This window comes from Rhinichthys klamathensis, unplaced genomic scaffold, assembly GCF_029890125.1.
Source record: "Rhinichthys klamathensis goyatoka isolate OS25496 unplaced genomic scaffold, OSU_Roscu_1.1 h1tg000281l_1, whole genome shotgun sequence".
Taxonomy (NCBI): Eukaryota; Metazoa; Chordata; class Actinopteri; order Cypriniformes; family Leuciscidae; genus Rhinichthys; species Rhinichthys klamathensis.
Window position 1 is genome coordinate 6,956,221 of NW_026606800.1, and position 19,120 is coordinate 6,975,340.

The following is a 19,120-nucleotide window of genomic DNA, read 5'->3' on the forward strand; positions in this document are numbered from 1 at the left end:
AACTTATCATGCTCTGGTGGCTGGCCGATCGCTAGGAAGAAATGACTTGGTGATACGGTTTCTAAAAGGAGCCAAGAGACTGAACCCCTCCGGACCTCCGTCTGTTCCGTCTTGGGACCTCTCCACAGTCCTTAGGGCCCTGAAAGGCCCACCATTTGAACCGCTCCAGTCAGTTGATCTCAAACTACTCTCGCTAAAGACTGCTCTCCTGCTGGCACTGGCATCTATCAAGCGAGTAGGAGATTTGGTGGCGGTTTCTGTGAGCCCCTCCTGTTTGGAGTTTGGTGTTGGCGACTCGAAGGTCGTTCTTAAACCCAGACACGGCTATGTGCCTAAGGTGCTCTCAACTCCGTTTAGAGCACAGGTGATAACTTTATTAGCCCTTCCCCCTTCTTCAGAGGATGGGGAGGCTAATCTACTCTGTCCTGTCAGAGCACTGAGAATATATCTGGAGCGTTCAGCATCTTTAGACAATCAGAACAGCTCTTTGTCTGCTTTGGTGGCTGGTCCATAGGGTCTCCCGTCACAAAGCAGAGGATATCCAGATGGATAGTTGATGCTATTTCTCTAGCATACACCTCAGTGGGTCAGGTTTGCCCTATTGGAACTAGAGCTCATTCGACCAGAGGCATGGCCTCGTCTTGGGCTTGGTCTTCCTGGTTTCCCATTCACGATATCTGTGCGCCTTCTACGTTCGTGAAATTCTATAACATGGAGGTACAGGTACATGCAGGCAGGGGTCCTTTCTGTATGATTTAGACCCGACATCTGTCTGGTCTTATCCACATGATATGTCAATGTCATAAGCACACATTCATTCATTATAAAACCAGCCTCTGGCTGGTTATCTTATCCCTTTATTTAAAGACCCTTATCTTATCCCTTTATTTATTTTCTTAAGTTATTGGGTTAAACATGGATGTATGGACATTAAATTTATATATGGGTATATTTTGAGGCCCGACGGTGTCCGGTCTCTTATTATATACTGGTACTGGCTGGTTCTGTAGGCTCAGAGTTCTCAAGCTGCAGTTTCAACCTGCTACTCGGTGCGGCGTTTTGCATGGCGTCCCCACTGTGTATAGCTACGCAATACGAAGTGACCGTTCTCGAAAGGGAACGTATTCGGTTACAAACGTAACCTCGGTTCCCTGAGAGTAGGGAAAGAGTATTGCGTAGCCGGCCGCACTGAGTAGCATGGCAGTATGTCGCTTCAGTCGATGTAACCTGCTATAATGGCTATTTCAGGGGCTTTTATGGGCTCTGGCCACGCCCCTTGTGGCGGGCTCTGACGTGTATGACATAATGATAGCTCATTGGAGCACACATTGGAGCCGGCCACTCCATTGGATGTGCAGTTGCCGCAACACAGCCAATGAGTGAGTCTCTCACTCAATCTGCTAGCTGTGCAGCTGCAAAATGAGTTTTACATTTTAAGCTTCAAAATTTCGAGGAAAAGGAGTTTCCCCACTGCGTATAGCTACGCAATACTCGTTCCCTACGTTGTTTTTCATGGCAACGGTGTGTTATACTTAGCAGCGGTCTGTTATTAGGAAATAACAGACCTCATTCTACATTAGAATTCAACCAAGCCATGTAATAAAAACAACCGAGCTAACAGAGCTACGTAAACAGAGCGAACATGAGAGCATCCGACTGCAGACGTCAATAATGCAGCGTAAAGGAATAATCTCCCGATCAAACTCCGCTTCCCGAAAGTTATAAACTGCCTCCGGAACCCAGTTAAGGTATAAAATTCTATAAAAAAAATAGTGATGCAGTTAAGTGTTTTTTTTTTTAGTACTAGTGGTGGAGCCGAACCCGAATACGGTATTCGGAAAGGCACAAATAACGTGTTTTTTACGAATACTTATTTCGAACAAATACTTTAAAAAATATTTGTATTCGGTAACAAGAAAAACTTTATATCAAAAAGCTGCGTTTCCTCACAAGACCTGCAGTGCATGCCCGGATGAGTGAGTTAGAGTGAGTGAGTGAGTGACGTTCAGGAAGAGGTGACTGACACAGGCTGCTCCACACAGCAACAGACATAAAATTTACGCTCGGCTGAGCGAAAAAACACTTAACTGCATCACCAAATTTTTTTATAGAATTTTATACCTTAACTGGGTTCCGGAGGCAGTTTATAACTTTCGCGTCGGGCTCATAATCAACGCTATTGAGAATGAGAAGGTGACGTCACGCGTATCACTCCGCGTTGCATTGTGGGAAGGATTCGCCATCTTGGTAGGATACGCTATCCGTTGTCATGGTTACTTCGACCGTGAGACCGAGAGAAATAGCGACAGAGAGAGAGAGCAGCTTGATATTTGTTTGCATTTTTGCGATAAGGCACAGTTTCTTGGGAATAAATGAAGAAGGGGGAAGCAAAAGGAAAGGGGCTCTATCGGGAGAGACTAAATAACAACACCAAGCAGCGTTATTTAGAGAAACTACTTGACATCAACATGGACCGTACGACCTGCTTCAGAATGGACGAAAGACCCAAAGCACTACCACCTTTCACATACGCTGACATAGTTAATTACCTGGTTTGTTTATGGTATCCGTGACTAACGTTACTGCCTACACAATGCAAGAGTTCAGAAGGTTTAAGTCATTAGAAGCTGAACAAGTCTGCTGCAGCTGGGTGCAAGACTTAGAAACCCCCAAACCTGTAACGTTAAACTGCGATAGTTCAGTCATACTTGATGTTTCAGGCCTCATTCATATGTGGAAATAAATCTGATATGAATCAGATACGTGCATTTGCACCTGCCGTGCAACGTTAAGCGAACAGTTCGGACATTCCCGTCAATGCGAATCGTACGTCATTAAAAAAAGTGTCTTTTTAAAACATTTCGCGGTACAGAAATATATCTATAACAAATGAAACAACTCTAGATGAATAACAGAGTATTAATTTCGTTCGTTTGTGTTAAATAAAAGGCGAACTGTGCTGAAATGTGTTGCTTTTGAAAGGAGGCTTTGCTCGCACTTGCTGCTGTCAGTTTATTGAGAAGCAGTTTCTCTAAGCTGGCTGCATTGTTATTTAGTCTCTCCCGATAAAACCCCTTTCATTTCTCTTCCTTCTCCATATCTTCCAGAGAAACTGTGGCGTATCAGTAAAATGTAAACAAACACTAAGCTGCGCTATCTCTCTTTCGCTATTTCTGGAATGTTTTAGTCGCGCCTCTGTGAAGTTCTGAAGGCGTTGCCCCTGGCAACCGATAGCGTCTCCTACCATCATGGCCGACCGGCTCAGACCCCGCCCAAATCGGCACATGACTCCTCACTCTCAATAAGTTACATTATCCCATTCTGTCTGATCAGCGTCCTCCAACAAGGACGGGTGGTGGTGGGGTTCATAATGTTCACAATGGTATTTTATTCGTTGTTGGTTTAACCATGGATGAGGTAATGGCTGTTATGTTATTTCCTTTTCAATGACGTACTTGTTACATTTTCGTTGCTGGATTTATAGAAAAACATAAACGAATATTGCATATCCATAATTATTATAATGGATATAATTAAAGAATACTTACACTATAACGTAAATTAGAAGTGTAATGCAAAAAAACTGGATTTTACGCCTATTTTGAATTTTACTTGAATACAAATACAAATACTTTTCCCCCCTCAACAAATACAAATACAGATACAAATACCGGCTGCTTTGCACACCCCTAGTTAGTACGTAGTTATTACCCAGTAATTATAATTACTATAATAAGTACATAGTAAGTTTATGGGTAACAGGACTGTAAAAGGAAGCATTACCGATTTGTGTTTAGTCTAACCTTACATAATTATCTAGAATTTATCCATATAATATTTACATTGAATTTTGTAAATGAAGCATTGTATTGTAAAGATGACAAGGAATGAGATTAAACTGACCTAAACAGTTCTTTTTCCCATAACTTCCTTTTAATAAAGATGTGGATGAATGTGTCGAGAGATCAGAGGTCTGTGGTCCAAACTCAATCTGCAACAACACTGTTGGGAGTTACAATTGCTCGTGCATGAGTGGATATAATGTAACAGTCCCAAACCTCCCTATAAACAGCAATAACACATGTAGAGGTATGATTAACAGATGAAGCACTTAGTGCCAATAAATTCATGACAAAGAAAATGAAAATGAATTTATTTTTATTATTATTATTATTTTTATTTATTTCTTTTACAAATGAAGTGTTAACAGTAAAATTGCCCATGTCTATGTATTCTAAAATTAAATCTGAGATGTTGCTTAAAACTGGAAATGTTTTATTGTGGAGGTCTGTTGTGTGAAGATTCACAAAAAACTCCCCACATTTCCCTAATAATTATTTTCATCTCAGACATTTAATGTTATTGTTTTCATCACGCAGGAGTTATGCAAGTGTTTTGGACATACATAAGCCAGAATTCTTTAAAAATTTGTTCTCAGTTCTTGTTAACCTTATATAGATACAGATGTCTTTCATGTTTTAGGTATTTATATCTGCATGTTATACATTACATTTGTTTTTTGTTTTTTTCCACTCTAGATATAGATGAATGTCTGTTCAGTCCATCTGTATGTGGTCCAGATTCCAACTGCACAAATGAAATTGGAAGTTACAATTGCTCATGTTTGGATGGATTCACTGTAACAAACTCAGATCTCACCATCAGCATCAATAACACATGTAGAGGTACAGTTTAGATTTGTGTTTAGTCTAACCGTACATAATTATCTAGAATTTATCCATATCATATTTACATTGAATTTTGTAAATGAAGTATTGTATTGTAAAGATGACAAGAAATGAGATTAAACTGACCCAAACTGTTCTTTTTCCCATAACTTCCTTTTAATAAACACGTGGATGAATGTGTTGGGAGTTTTTTGAGGTGTATAATTAATGTGTGTTGGTTTGTTTCTGTTGCACATGCTGCTTTTCAAAATAATGAGGTCGTATGTGTTTAAAAATGTTGATATTGTAATGACCCGGCAATCGGGTGCATTATGGGTAATTGTTAATTTGGAGTTGATTTATGCGTTAAGCAAGATGGTTGGGTTTTTGTGTTAGCAAAGTTACGTATGTTTATGTTTAAGTTATTTTGGGTGTGCTTGGTTCATTTATTGCCTTGTTATGTAAAAATGTGTCTCTCACCGTCATGGAGAGAGATGCGTAAGGGAGTGACTTTTTTCATGGGGTCTTACCTGTGTTCGGAATAAAAAGGAGAAAGAAGACGGTACTGCCTCCTGCTGGCATGCTTTACCGATGCTCCACTCCCTACTGTGGGGCACTGTGGGTTTGCCAGAGGACTGTACCTGGACTGTGTTGTTGACAGGCAGCCATGCAGCACCCTGGTGGATACAGGGTCCACCATTTTGCTTGCTACGAAAAGGACTGTTGTCAGGAATGGCCGGTCCTCTTCCGGAGGACTGGACCCCTACCAATACCAAACTGCTCACTGTCACGGGTGAAAGGACAGTAATGCCTGGGAAGAAGCTGTTTTCTGTGGTGGTGGGGATGAGCCAGATGAGCCACGAGTTCTGGCTTGCCGATATCAGCGATGAGTGCATTGCTGGCTTGGACTTGATGGCTCTCTGGGGAGCACGTGTCGATGTGTCAGGGGCCGCCCTATGCCTAGGTAACGGGACTGTGCCGCTTCGATTGGGCTGGAGCCATTATGGAGAAGCCGCCGCCGCCGCCGCCCAGACATCAGCGCTCGCCGGCTCCGGCGCCCAACCGCCATACGAGAGCTGCAGAGACTGAGGGGGAGCCCCGGGGGAGTATTGCAGCCCAGACCAGTGCATCTCAGCCACCACTACTGCACGCTGCATTGGATTATGTAGCTGGATCCTGTTGGTTCAGCTCATTGGACTTTTCACAGCGGTTTTTGGCAAGTGGAGCTGGCGACAGAGGCCGGGCCCAAAACTGCGTTTACCATAGGGCAAGGACTGTGACAGTTTAAAGTGGTGCCCTTTGGACTGTGTAATGCCCCAGCCACCTTAAAGAGGCTGATGGAGCGGGTCCTTAAAGGCATTCCCCGCACCCGCTGGGTGGTTTACTTGGACGATCTGTTGGTCCATGCCAGAGACTTTGACCAGGCTGTCCACAACTTACGGGAGGTCCTGACAGCCATCTGTAGCGCCAGGTTGAACCCGGCCAAGTGCAACATGCTCACCCGCCAGACGCAGTTCCTGGGGCACGTGGTCAGTGAGACCGGAGTGGCTACCGACCCAAGAAAGGTGGCTGTGGTGAGGGATTGGCCCCCACCAACCAACATCACTGAGCTGCGGAGCTTCCTGGGCCTGGCCTCCTATTACAGGAGGTTCGTCAGAGACTTTGTAACCATCGCTTACATCAGCTGACAAACAAGGGCTGGATAACTGTTTTAGTCAGTCCATCTGTGTGTGGTCCAGATTCCAACTGCACAAATGAAATAGGAAGTTACAATTGCTCATGTTTGGATGGATTCACTGTAACAAACTCAAATCTCAACATCAGCATCAATAACCCATGTAGAGGTACAGTTTAGATTTGTGTTTAGTCTAACCTTACTTAATTATCTAGAATTTATCCATATAACATTTACATTGATTTTATTAAATGAAGCATTGTATTGTAAAGATGACAAGGAATGGGATTAATCTGACCCAAACATTTCTTTTCTCTGTAACTTCCTTTTATTAAAGATGTGGATGAATGTGTTGAGAGATCAGAGGTCTGCGGTCCAAACTCAATCTGCAACAACACTGTTGGGAGTTACAATTGCTCGTGCAAGAGTGGATATAATGTGATATTCCCAAACCTCCCTATATATAGCAGTAACCCATGTAGAGGTATGATTGACAGCTGATCAATTATTTTATGTCAGATATTCAATATTAATGTTTTGACTCGCCAACAGTTTTTTGGCAAATCTCGTACTGTTGTAGTTTTAATTGCATGAAAAAAATTGTTTTAAATAATTGCTTGTTTTAATAATATTGTGTGTGTGTGTGTGTGTGTGTGTGTGTGTGTGTGTGTGTGTGTGTGTGTGTGTGTGTGTGTGTGTGTGTGTGTGTGTGCGTGTGTGTCCCAGATATAGATGAATGTCTGGTCAGTCCATCTGTATGTGGTCCAGATTCCAACTGCACAAATGAAATAGGAAGTTACAATTGCTCATGTCTGGATGGATTCACTGTAACAAACTCAAATCTCAACATCAGCATCAATAACCCATGTAGAGGTACAGTTTAGATTTGTGTTTAGTCTAACCTTACATAATTATCTAGAATTTATCCATACAACATTTACATTGATTTTATTAAATGAAGCATTGTATTGTAAAGATGATAAGGAATGGGATTAATCTGACCCAAACATCTCTTTTCCCTATAACTTCCTTTAACTAAAGATGTGGATGAATGTGTTGAGAGATCAGAGGTCTGCGGTCCAAACTCAATCTGCACGAACACTGTTGGGAGTCACAATTGCTTGTGCAAGAGTGGATATAATGTAACAGACCCAAACCTCCCTATAAACAGCAATAACCCATGCAAAGGTATGATTGAAAGTTGATGCATTACTGTTTGAACTGCCCTAATCTTCTGTTAACAGTAACCTTACAGTTTAGATTTGTGTTTAGTGTAACCTTATACATTTTCCGTTTTGATTAACAGTGAATGCTACTCTGAAAGTGCTGTGGGTTTGACTCGCTTATAATTTGCATTTGGGAACGCAACATAATTCCCAAATTCGTGACAAGAATCTTTTTTAAAACTGTTGTCAACTAACAGAAGGTTAAGGTCTCCTTGTAGTTTTCCACCAAAATAAAAGCTCAATGATTTAACATTTAAAAGCAAAAAAATGTAAGATAACCATAAATGTTATAAATTTAATTTAAAATAATAATGCCATGGTCTTGCACTCTAATCAGGTTAATAACCCTGCCAAATTACCATATTACATAAACATAAACACTAAGACTGCTCCAGAGCTAGTAGGTGCAGTATAGAGGCTAATGCTTTCATTCTGTATTTGTTGTTTAGGAAGACAAAATCTTGGCAGCCAAAAATAGACATTTAAATCCTTAGTCCTCCTTTTGTCACGCTTCAGCTAAGCTTGGTGTGTTAAATAGCACGAGGAAGAAGATTAAAATAAACTAACTTTATTACTGTAACAGAGGAAATATTTCACCAAACTCAACATAGGCATTAACGCGAACCGACAACAAAAAACTGAAACACAGGTAGATATATACTGGGAGAAACCAAAGAACTGATTAGCTGAAAACAATGACTAATCAAATCAGTAACCATGGTGACAAATTGACAAACTCAGGCAGGGAGACTGTGAACAAAGACAACACAAAGTCCAAGCACAATGAAACTGTTACACCTTTAGCTCTATAATGTTTAACATTTGTTTATTAGTGTCATCTTTTCAAGAAATAAATTACATGGTAGAATTATGTCTTTTCTATTTTGTTTAGTTTTTTTCTGCATTTTTTTTTTCAGTAACAACAGCAACAACACCAGGTATGTTTTCAGTAAAAACAGCAACAACACCAGGTATGCACTGTCCCAGCAAGCAATAGACGTCATTTCACCATCTAGGAGTAACACACCTCTATAAGTAACACACCTCTAGCCAAAATAACCTTGAATTTGGTTACATGTCGTTTTTTCCTAAATAACTTGCAAGATGTATGCTATTCCATCATGTATGCAAAGTTAACAGTGATTACAAGGTGTTTGGTTTCATTTCTTCACTCATTTCATTTCTTGTTATCTAATTGATGACTTGTCTATTCTTGAGCTATGGTTTAAGACGTCTATTACATTTTCACTGACAGCCCAAATTCAGCCTTGTTTTAGCCTAGACGTCTGGGCTGTGTTTGGACGGCTATTAGACGTCTTTTAAACACAAAATTGCTTTCTGGGGTAGAAAGAAAACTGATATACCACAAAATGTTGTTGATGAAAACACATTATACAGTAATATAACCTTTTTACAGTTATTAGAATGCAGTTGAATTATTTTTGCATAACATCCAGAGGAGCTGTGCAAGATTTTTAAATCACATATGTCAGTCAGAGGAATGATGAATGCATTATTAATGTTTGCTGCACACCATATTACATAAACACTAAGGTTGCTCTAGAGCTAGTAGGGGCATCGTAGAGGCTTTAATTTTTTTGTTTGTTCGTTTGTTTAAAAAGATAAAATGTACCTGCCAAACAAAAGTGTATAATTACTAACTTTATCTCCATTGAAATATTTTTTTAACCTTTTTAAAGTTAAAAGTTATTAATGGTAGCTTCACATTTTGATATCAGTCCCATCTCTAATGAGGTGAAGTGCCTATTTTATTTAGTAGTTCAATTCAATTCACGTTTAATTGTATAGCGTTTTTCACAATACACATCATTTCATTTCAAAGCAGCTTTACAGAAAGTGCATATTACAATTTAGAGTGTTCTGTTATCAGAGGTAACTGTCTAAGTTAAGTATTTCAGAAATGTAAATATACAAAGTCATAGATAGCTAAAAAAAAATTAAATAATGTAATAATTTAATGCAGATATAATGAGCTCATTGAAGTAACGAATACTTGTTTGTTGACAAATGATTATGACATTTAGAAAATATAGCATTGGTGCATGTTAGTATAAAACAATGTTTTTTTAACATACGTTTAATAGTTAACTTCATGCACTTCAATAAATGACAATTGCAAACATTTCTGAAATGGATTTATCATGTTTAGGAAAACCAAATTATTATTATTATTATTTATTTATTATGCCGTCTTTTCTGCTTGTTCCTTGTAGATGTAAAATATAGTTAAGAGATATTAGATGTATTTCCTGTTTTTTTAGAATTTTAATTTAAATTTTGTATTTCATGTATTTAAATTTTAATTTAATATTTAATTTTAGATACTAATAACACCTATTTCAACAACACTTGTTAATGTAAAATCCCAAAATGTAAAAATGCAGAAAGTTTTGTGTGATGGGTAGGTTTAGGGATAGTGTAAGAAATATACAGAATATACAGTTTGTACTGTATAAAAACCATTACATCTATGGAATGTCCCCATTTAGATAGCTAAGTAAACTTGTGTATGTTTCTCACTCTACTTTATGAACACACTGTTATATTTTTTTATGTCAATGCAGACCAGCAGGTAGCTAAATGCGACTGCCAGATTTTTTTTTATATTGTATTATTTTTATTACCACTCTATTTTTTATTAATTGTTCCATGAAGCTATTGATACAACACGTGTATTCATATTTTTCTGTTCATTCGCCATATTTATGAATATCAACAGGGCAAAATATTGGCAGTGAATACAAAAACACATGAACGGAGATGTTGAGAATAATTAGATTTATTCCATACCAGTAAACAGGTATACAGAGATTCTTGGTTCTTCTCTGCTCATGTGTTTTTTAATCCACCACCATTACTTGTCCTGCTAATGGTCATAAATATTGCGGGTGAATGGAAAAAGTGACTGAAGCGGATGAATTAATGCACTTTTTTTGTCTTGTTTAGAATTGTTTAGAGTTAAAATGTCATTGAGAATAAATGAAGATTTTGATACCAGTCTCAACGACCCCAATGATGAGAAGTACAAACGATATGCTGGTCAAATAAAGGAAGCGGTAAGTTTTTCATATCTTGTGTAATAAAAATGTTGATTGTTTATGCTTAATTAAATCAAATGATCAATGCAAGGTTTTATGGAGTAATATATGGCACTTTTCCACTGCATGGTACGGCTCGGTACAGCTCACTTTTTGGCGCTTTTCAACTGCATGGTACTGCTCGGTACGGCTCACTAAAATAGTATTACCTCGGGCTGCTCCAAATAGACCTTCAAAGCTCTAACGGGGTGAAGTAGATTAGCCTCCCCATTCTCGTCGGAAGGGGGAAGAGCTAATAGTGTAATAACCTGTGCTCTACACGGTTTTGAGAGCACCTTAGGGACATAGCCATGTCTGGGTTTGAGAGTAACTTTGGAGTCACCTATTCCAAACTCTAAACATGAGGGGCTCAGAGAGAGTGCCTGGAGATCTCCCACTCGCTTGATAGACGCCAGTGCCAGCAGGAGAGTAATCTTTAGCGAAAGTGGTTTAAGATCAAACGACTGAAGCGGCTCAAATGGAAGACCCTTCAGGGCCCCAAGGACCGTGGAGAAGTCCCAAGACGGTACAGAAGGAGGCCTGGAAGGGTTCATCCTCCTGGCCCCCTTAAGGAACCGTACGACTAAGTCATTTCTTCCTAGTGATTGGCCAGGCACCGATAAGCTGCTATGGCTGCCACATATACTTTGAGCGTGGACGGGGAACGACCCGCATCTAACAACTCTTTTAGGAAGGAGAGAATCACTGATACCTCACATGAGGTTCAAAGTGTCTAAACGAGCACCAGCCGGAGAACACTTGACCATTTCATGGCATAGAGACTCCTGGTAGAAGGGGCTCTAGCCTCAGTAATTGTGTTCATGACCTTCACAGGGAGGTCCCTGGGTACCCGTTGAGGGGCCACACATGAAGGGCCCATAAGTCGGGACGAGGGTGCCAGATCATCCCCTTCGCTTGTGTGAGAAGATTTCTCCTCAATGGGACAGGCCATGGGACTTTGTCTACCATCTCAACCAGCTCTGGAAACCACAGTCTGGACTTCCAGAGGGGGGCCACTAGGAGGACTGGGCATGGAAACGGTGGGAAACGCATACAAGGGACGACTGGGCCAGGAATGAGCCAGCGCGTCCCTGTTCTTCTAAAAGAACACTGCACAGTGAGTGTTGTCTCTCAAGGCAAAAAGGTTGACCTCGGCCTCTCCGGAAACAATCCATATCAGACGAACCGTCTGAGGGTTTAGAGACCACTCGCCTAGGGGAGTGGTCTCTAAACCCTCAGACGGGTCGACCTCTGCCTCTCCGGAAACACTCCATATCAGACGAACCATCTGAGGGTTTAGAGACCACTCGCCTAGGGGAGTGTTGTCTCGAGAAAGCATATCCGCACCCAGATTCTGAATGCCCGGGATATGCGCTGCTCTCAGAGAGCTCAAGTTGGCTTGCGCCCAAAGAAGGAGGTCACTCGCCATGGAGTACAGGTAGCCCGACCTGAGACCGCCTTGGCGATTGATATATGCCACCACCGACATGTTGTCCATGCGGACTAAGACGTGGTGTCCTTTCAGGTTCGACAGAAATGCTTTCAGGGCCAAGCAAACTGCTTTCATTTCCAAACAGTTGATATGTAAGCTCTGCTCCGTGCTCGACCAGAGGCCGGAGACAGGCTTGCCCTCGTGCAGCGCTCCCCAACCTAGGTTGGAAGCGTCTGTGAAAACCACTTTCCCTTGTGGTACCAGTCCTGAGCCCGCCAGGGAATCAGGGTCTGTAAACAACCGGGATTCACTGTAATGCGAATGCTCCCAGACCGCCATGCACGGGCTGGCACTCTGCGTTTGAGCCAGTGCTGAAGCGGGCGCATATGCAGTAATTCCATACTGAGTACTGGCAATGCGGCTGCCATGAGACTGAGAAGTTTCTGAAACTCTCTGAGGGTTGTGTGCGCGCCAGCTTTGAAGGAGGCTGTCAGCTGTTGAATGGAGAGCGCGTGCTCTGGTGTGAGCCGCGCTCTCATAGTTGTAAAGTCGATAACTGTGCCCAGAAAGATCACATTCTGGCTGGGGGTTAGTTTGCTCTTGGATAAATTGATTTTGAGCCCCAGGCATTCCAAATGGCCGAGGATCAATTATCTGTGCATCAATAGTTCGGCTCGCGACTGCGCCAGAACCAGCCACTCATCGAGATAATTCAGCACGCGCACTCCCCGGTATCTCTGACTGGTACCCCGGTACAACTGGTAGGGGGCCACCTAGCCGGGAGTGTGCTTGAAACATGCTCTTTATGTGCTTTATTGGGGTCGCTGTGAAAACAGTGTTCGTGTGTAGGGCTGCACACAGCGCAGACGGCCCATTTGCTACAATATAAAATGAGCTGAACAGGGAGCTGTGAGATTTGCGGGTTTCTTCGAGGGTGGTCCGGCTAGCGCGAGACACGAGCCCTCTCTTTTCACTCCTGTTGCTAGGAGTTCTTCGGAGGCCTAGGGTCCAACGCAATGCTGGGTCGGGTGCCCTGGCGCCGAGGCAGTGGGTAGTGCTTAGCTGGCCACTAGTGGCGGTGGGTATCAGCCGCAGTTGCAATGCGTTTTACATATAAGCTTCAATAAATCTGAGGAAAGGAGTTTCCCCACTGCGTATAGCTACGCAATACGAAGTGACCGTTATCGAAAGGGAACTGAATAGATAGATCACGAGTGTAATAGCAATCTATCCAACATTTTGGCAAGGGAAAATATGGCATAATCTCGTTCTGTGTAGTTAGTGTTGGGAAAGTTCACTTTCTACATGAACTACTTCAAAGTTCAGTTCACAAATTTTAAAATGAGCTAGTTCAGTTCACAGTTCATACTTCAAAATTTTTAACTAAGTTCACAGTTCCAAAAATGAACTAGTTCCTAGTTCTTTTTTCCCATATGTTTTTATATATGTTCCGGACGGCTGACAATTTCTACTCACTGTGTTTCGGACAGTTAAGGAGGAGTCATTTCTAATATAAAACACATACATTTTAACAACTATAAGTTGGTAAACGTCTCAGGTTACGACTGTAACCATAGTTCCCTGAGATAGGGAACGAGACGATGCGTCATCGACGCTTTGGGAACGCCCCCAGCGTGAATGCGTCTGAGCATCAATGTCAACTAGTCCAGTGGAAAGAATGAGCGTCACGGGCGGGTGACGTCATGACCAGGAAGGGATAAGAGCACATCCGGTGAAACGCGGCATTAACTTCAAAAAGTCGAAGCAAGCCGATTACAGGGATGCAGGAAGTATGGCAGGGTGACGCATCGTCTCGTTCCCTATCTCAGGGAACTATGGTTACAGTCGTAACCTGAGACGTTCCCTTTCAGGGAAACTCGTGATGCTTCATCGACGCTTTAGGAACGAGAATACCCAAAACGCCAGAATTCCAAGTACCTGAGTGTCAGTCTGTTGAAACTAAGCACTAAGCACCTGAGAACCTGGGACATCATCCAGGTCTAAGCTGTAAAACCTAACGAATGTGAGCGGTGAGGACCAGCCTGCCGCATCACAAACGTCTTGAAGAGAAACTCCAAATAGTAAGGCTTTAGAGGCCGCCATACCCCTCGTTGAGTGAGCTCTGACCGCCAAAGGACACGGCTGGTCAGAGTACTCGTATGCAAGTGAAATAGCCTCAACTATCCACTTACTAACCGTCTGTTTAGAAGCAGGAAGACCCTTCTTAGGTGATCCAAAGCAAATAAATAACTGGTCGGATTTCCTCATTGAAGATGTCCGATGAACATAAGTATCCAGTGCTCGCACTGGACACAAGAGGTTCAGCCTTTCCTGGTCCGCAGATGTAAAAGGAGGAGGACAGAAAGCCTGCAGCACAATAGGCCTCGGAATCAAGGTCGGCACCTTAGGGACGTATCCCTTTTTCGGATATAAGAATGCCTTGACCATCCCCGGTGCAAACTCAAAGCAAGTGGGGGAAACCGAAAGGGCCTGAAGGACTCCAACACTCTTAAGGGATGAAATAGCTAGCAGAAAGATAGTCTTAAGGGTAAGAAATTTCTCTGAAACCGAATCTAAGGGCTCGAATGGAGCCCTAGACAGGCCTTCTAGTACTATTGCCAAATCCCAAGCTGGCACCGTAGTGCGAGTTGCAGGCCTCAGCCTCAATGTGCCACGAAGGAAACGTGTAATCAGGGGGTCTTGACCCAACGATGTACCCCTCACCAGGGCGTGGAAAGCCGCAATGGCAGCCACGTAGACCTTAAGCGTGGAAGGACATAGACCTGACGTAAAGCGCTCCTGCAAGAACTCGAGTACTGTGTTCACAGAACAGTTAACCGGATCCCACTGATGTCGGTGACACCATACAGAAAAAACTTTCCATTTCAGCGCATATAGTTTCCTAGTAGCTGGAGCTCTGGAGCTTAGAATGGTCTCAACAACCTCAGTTGAGAGACCACTCTCTATGAGTTGGGCCCCCTCAGAGGCCAAACCCACAGGTTCCAAATCTCTGGTCGGGGGTGAAATATTGTGCCCCCGGCCTGAGACAGAAGGTCTCTCCTGATCGGGACCGCCAAGGGAGGGCCGTCGAGGAGAAGAATTAGGTCCGCAAACCAAAATCGGCTCGGCCAGGGTGGTGCTACTAGCAATAGGCTTATTCCATCCTGGCGGATTCACTCCAGAACTCCTGGGAGTAGAGCAACAGGGGAAATGCGTACAGACGTAGCCTCGGATACATCTGCACCATAGCATCCAGCCCCGAGGGGGCTGGTTGAGTGAGGGATAACCAGAGTGGACAGTGCGTCGTATGCTGAGACGAGAATAGATCCACTTTGGCTGGCCGTAAAACTCCCATATTTGCTCCACCGCCTCGGGGTGGAGCCCCCTGGCCTCAGCCCCTGCCTCGACAGGGTGTCTGCTCCAATATTCTGGCCCCCTGGAATATACACTGCCCTCAGACAATGTAATTTCCTGAGAGACCAAAATAAGAAGCCACCAACGTGTTGTCTGTGGGACAAGAACCAGATTTTCCTCCATATAACCAAGGCGCGGGGATACTGCCGCGTGATCTTGATTGTACGGAGTGGGTTTCCCCTCAGGGAGAACCCTCTGGTCCTGAGCCACCACTGTACCAGAGCAACACATGATGGCCTCTCAGGTCTGGGAGGAGATGTCTCAACGCATTGAAGACGACCACCATCTCTAGGCAATTCACGTGCCAAGAGAGATGATGACTCCTCCACAGACCCTGAACCGAGCGGCCTTCCATTACCGCTCCCCAGCCGGTGAGGGAAGAATCTGTCGAGATAGCAACTCGATGGCAAAGAGCTCCCAACACCGGACCCTGGGTTAAGAACCAGTGTTTCCTCCATATAACCAAGGCGCGGAGACACCGCCGCGTGATCTTGATTATACGAAGTGGGTTTCCCCTCGGGGAGAAACCTCTGGTCCTGAGCCACCACTGCAAAGGTCTCATGTACAGCAGGCCAAAAGGAATCCCGTTGGACGCCGCTGCCAAAAGACCCAACAGTCTCTCGAACTGTTTTACAGTGCGTGACTGGCCTAGCCTCAGCTCTTTTGTGGCTGTCAGGATAGCAGCTACACGAACGGGCGACAGAGTGGCCCGCATCGTCACTGAATCCCATACCACACCAAGGAAAGTGGTTCTCTGTACTGGAGAAAGCACACTCTTCTTGGCATTGAGCCTCAATCCCAACATCTGCATATAAGCGAGAACGACACCTCGTGCCGAACCGCCAACTGCTCTGATTCCGCAGAATCAGCCAGTCATCTATGCAATTCAGAATGCGTATGCACTGCAGCCTGGCGGGGCCAGAGCTGCATCTACGCGCTTTGTGAATGTGCGGGGTGATAGAGCTAGACCAAAAGGAAGTGCCTGATAATGGTGTTCTTTGCCCCAAAGAAAGCCTCAGGAACCTCCTTTGCTGAGGGAGGATGGAGATATGGAAGTATGTGTCTTTTAGATCTATCGTGACAAACCAGTCCTCGGATCTGATTTGAGTCACGATCTGTTTGAGTGTCAGCATCTTGGAATTGAGTTCCAGCACCAAACACTCCAACAGACGAAGATCTAGTAAGTGACACAGCTCTCCATCCTTTTTTGGAGAAATGAGATAACGACTGTAAAGACCCGACGCAATGTCGGGTGAGTACACCTGCTCTATAGCTTTTTTTGCTAACAGGGCCTTTACCTCTTGCTCCATTACCAGAGCCTGCTCGGAATGCACTAACGTGAGCAACACCCCGTTGTAGCCTGGAGGACGAGAACCAAATCTGCCTCTTACTACTAACTGCAGGACCCATAGATATATATTTGGCAGTAGCTAATGCGCTGCCAGAAAATCTACCAAGGGAACCAGCCCCTCGAGGCTGGCCTCTGGTGTAATAAAGACAGCCAGCTCGGGGACCTGAAGCAAACTGGCAGGAACCACCCGAACTGACTGTTTTCGAACCCCCCTCAGAGGGCACCGAGATGGAAAGGGCACCGTATAATGAGGTGTACACCATTACACCCCGATTGGGGCTGCCCTCACCGGTCTGACGCCGGTGGCGCCAGACCTTTTCCTTCGAGCCGAAGCTTTCTCAGCATGAAGAACGGTCCTCGGATCCGGCTTCTGCTTTGAAGGCTTTGGCTGCTGTGTTGTGTATGAGAAACTAGACGGCTGGAGCTGCTCACGCCCAGCAGCCCCAGGGGGTTGGACATAGCGAGGGAGAGATTATATTGTATCTTTCTCCATGATTCCCATCAAATTGAGCCAGAGGTGTCTCTCAGTGACCACAAGGGCTGCCATCCCTGAGAGATAAATCTGTGGCCCGACGAAGTTCTCAAACCCCATCGGGCCAAACTCCCTCACTTCTGTCCAAATACCACAGCAGGTCAGCCTGATATGCTTGTAGCACTGCTATAGTGTGCAAGCAGGCTCCTGCTAGACCCACTGCCGTAAATGCTTTTCCCACTAGATTAAAAATAGTTTTCTTTAATGGTTTAGTGAGAGAAGCCGACGCCTTCAGGGTCGATACTGAACCGGGAGATAGATAGCTCGCAAGCGTCTGTTCTAACCAGGGTATTGCCCCATAGCCATACTCTCTTAACCCCCTAATATCTGAATATACATGAATGAGGGGGCTAAAAAACAAGAAGAGTAAGGCTTTTTTCATGATCTAGACAGCTCGCTGTGCAGATCGGGAAAAATGGAAGGCCCCGTGATGGAGGTGAACAAATAGAGGGAAGGAAACTCGTTTTATTTTTTAGAACGAGTGCCCCCTTATTTCTGCAGGCCATTAAATATTTAATTATCTACAGCCTTACTAAACACCTCCACCCTATTTTTATATATATATTTTTTTATATATAATATATAAACTATCATATATATATATATAGGCTTATATATTTCTCATACGCTGGGGAAAGAGATGGCAAATCCACCTCCCCCATGATTGTGTACATTTTCAATGCCCAGCACATCTACCTCCTCGGAGGTAGAGCACTGAAGCATTGATTTCTCTCCCCGGGCGGAAGAGACCGCAGCGCGGGCTTCCGAGACTGGAGAGAGAGCACTGGATCCCTCGTGGAAAGGGAGGAGATAAGATCCGCGGACCCGTCTCCAACCCCGTAAAGAGATCCTATTCGCGATCCACAGGAATGCATTCTCCGCGCTGCCTCGGCATACGCGGGTCCTGTCACCCTGAGAATCGCGAACCCGGCCACTTTCCTCGAAAAGTGACAGGCGGGAGTGGAGCATGCGAAGCGAAAGCTTCTCACAATGTTGCAATCAGCCCCCTCGGAGGCTGATACCGCATGCTCCACTCCCAAACAAACTACACAAAGCTCGTGTGTGTCCCCACCCGTTAAATAACGCGGGCAGGGAGAATCACAGAGTTTGTAAAGTTGTTTCGCCATAACTCTTCCCAATAATATCGAACAGACAACAATAAATAGACAGAGACAGAGTAACACAGATCGCTTGCTGAGACACAGAAGCTAATGCCGCGTTTCACCGGATGTGCTCTTATCCCTTCCTGGTCATGACGTCACCCGCCCGTGACGCTCATTCTTTCCATTGGACTAGTTGACATTGATGCTCAGACACATTCACGCTGGGGGCGTTCCCAAAGCGTCGATGACGCATCGCGAGTTCCCTCGAAAGGGAAATAATCATATTAATCTTTATAACTTTGTTGTATAAGCGTCTATACACTCAATTGCTCATATGAGCATTATATTGTAACGTTAACGTTATATTTAAGAATTTTAAAGATTACATTTTTTTTAAATCCCTTAAAATGTACAAATATTTGCAAATTGTAACTCATAATTATTTTATAGGACCATAAGAATGTTTTTTTTTTTTGTCATTTTCTGGTGGGTGATCATGTTTTAAGAGCCGTTTTCTACGGAGGTATTCTCCCCTCTTCCTTTTGTCCTGCCGGAAAACCTTCCCCCCGCCATTTTCTGAACAGCCATTTTCTGAACAGTCATTGGTGTACGTTAGAAACTC

The 19,120-nt window shown here is 43.8% G+C and overlaps 1 protein-coding gene and 1 long non-coding RNA gene across 2 annotated transcripts in view; both read left to right on the forward strand.

The window, feature by feature from the left end:
- The window catches only part of LOC130103056 (fibrillin-1-like), a 190,998-nt gene that overhangs the window by 19,317 nt on the left and 152,561 nt on the right, over positions 1-19,120 (forward strand). The window contains exons 10-14 of the mRNA XM_056269241.1: positions 3,943-4,089; positions 4,539-4,685; positions 6,680-6,826; positions 7,069-7,215; positions 7,384-7,530. Coding sequence (XP_056125216.1) covers positions 3,943-4,089; positions 4,539-4,685; positions 6,680-6,826; positions 7,069-7,215; positions 7,384-7,530 — 735 coding nt within the window. The remainder of the gene's footprint in view (positions 1-3,942; positions 4,090-4,538; positions 4,686-6,679; positions 6,827-7,068; positions 7,216-7,383; positions 7,531-19,120) is intronic.
- The window catches only part of LOC130102952 (uncharacterized), a 38,696-nt gene continuing 27,813 nt past the window's right edge, over positions 8,238-19,120 (forward strand). The window contains exons 1-2 of the long non-coding RNA XR_008809303.1: positions 8,238-8,506; positions 10,536-10,645. This is a non-coding gene — a long non-coding RNA (uncharacterized LOC130102952). The remainder of the gene's footprint in view (positions 8,507-10,535; positions 10,646-19,120) is intronic.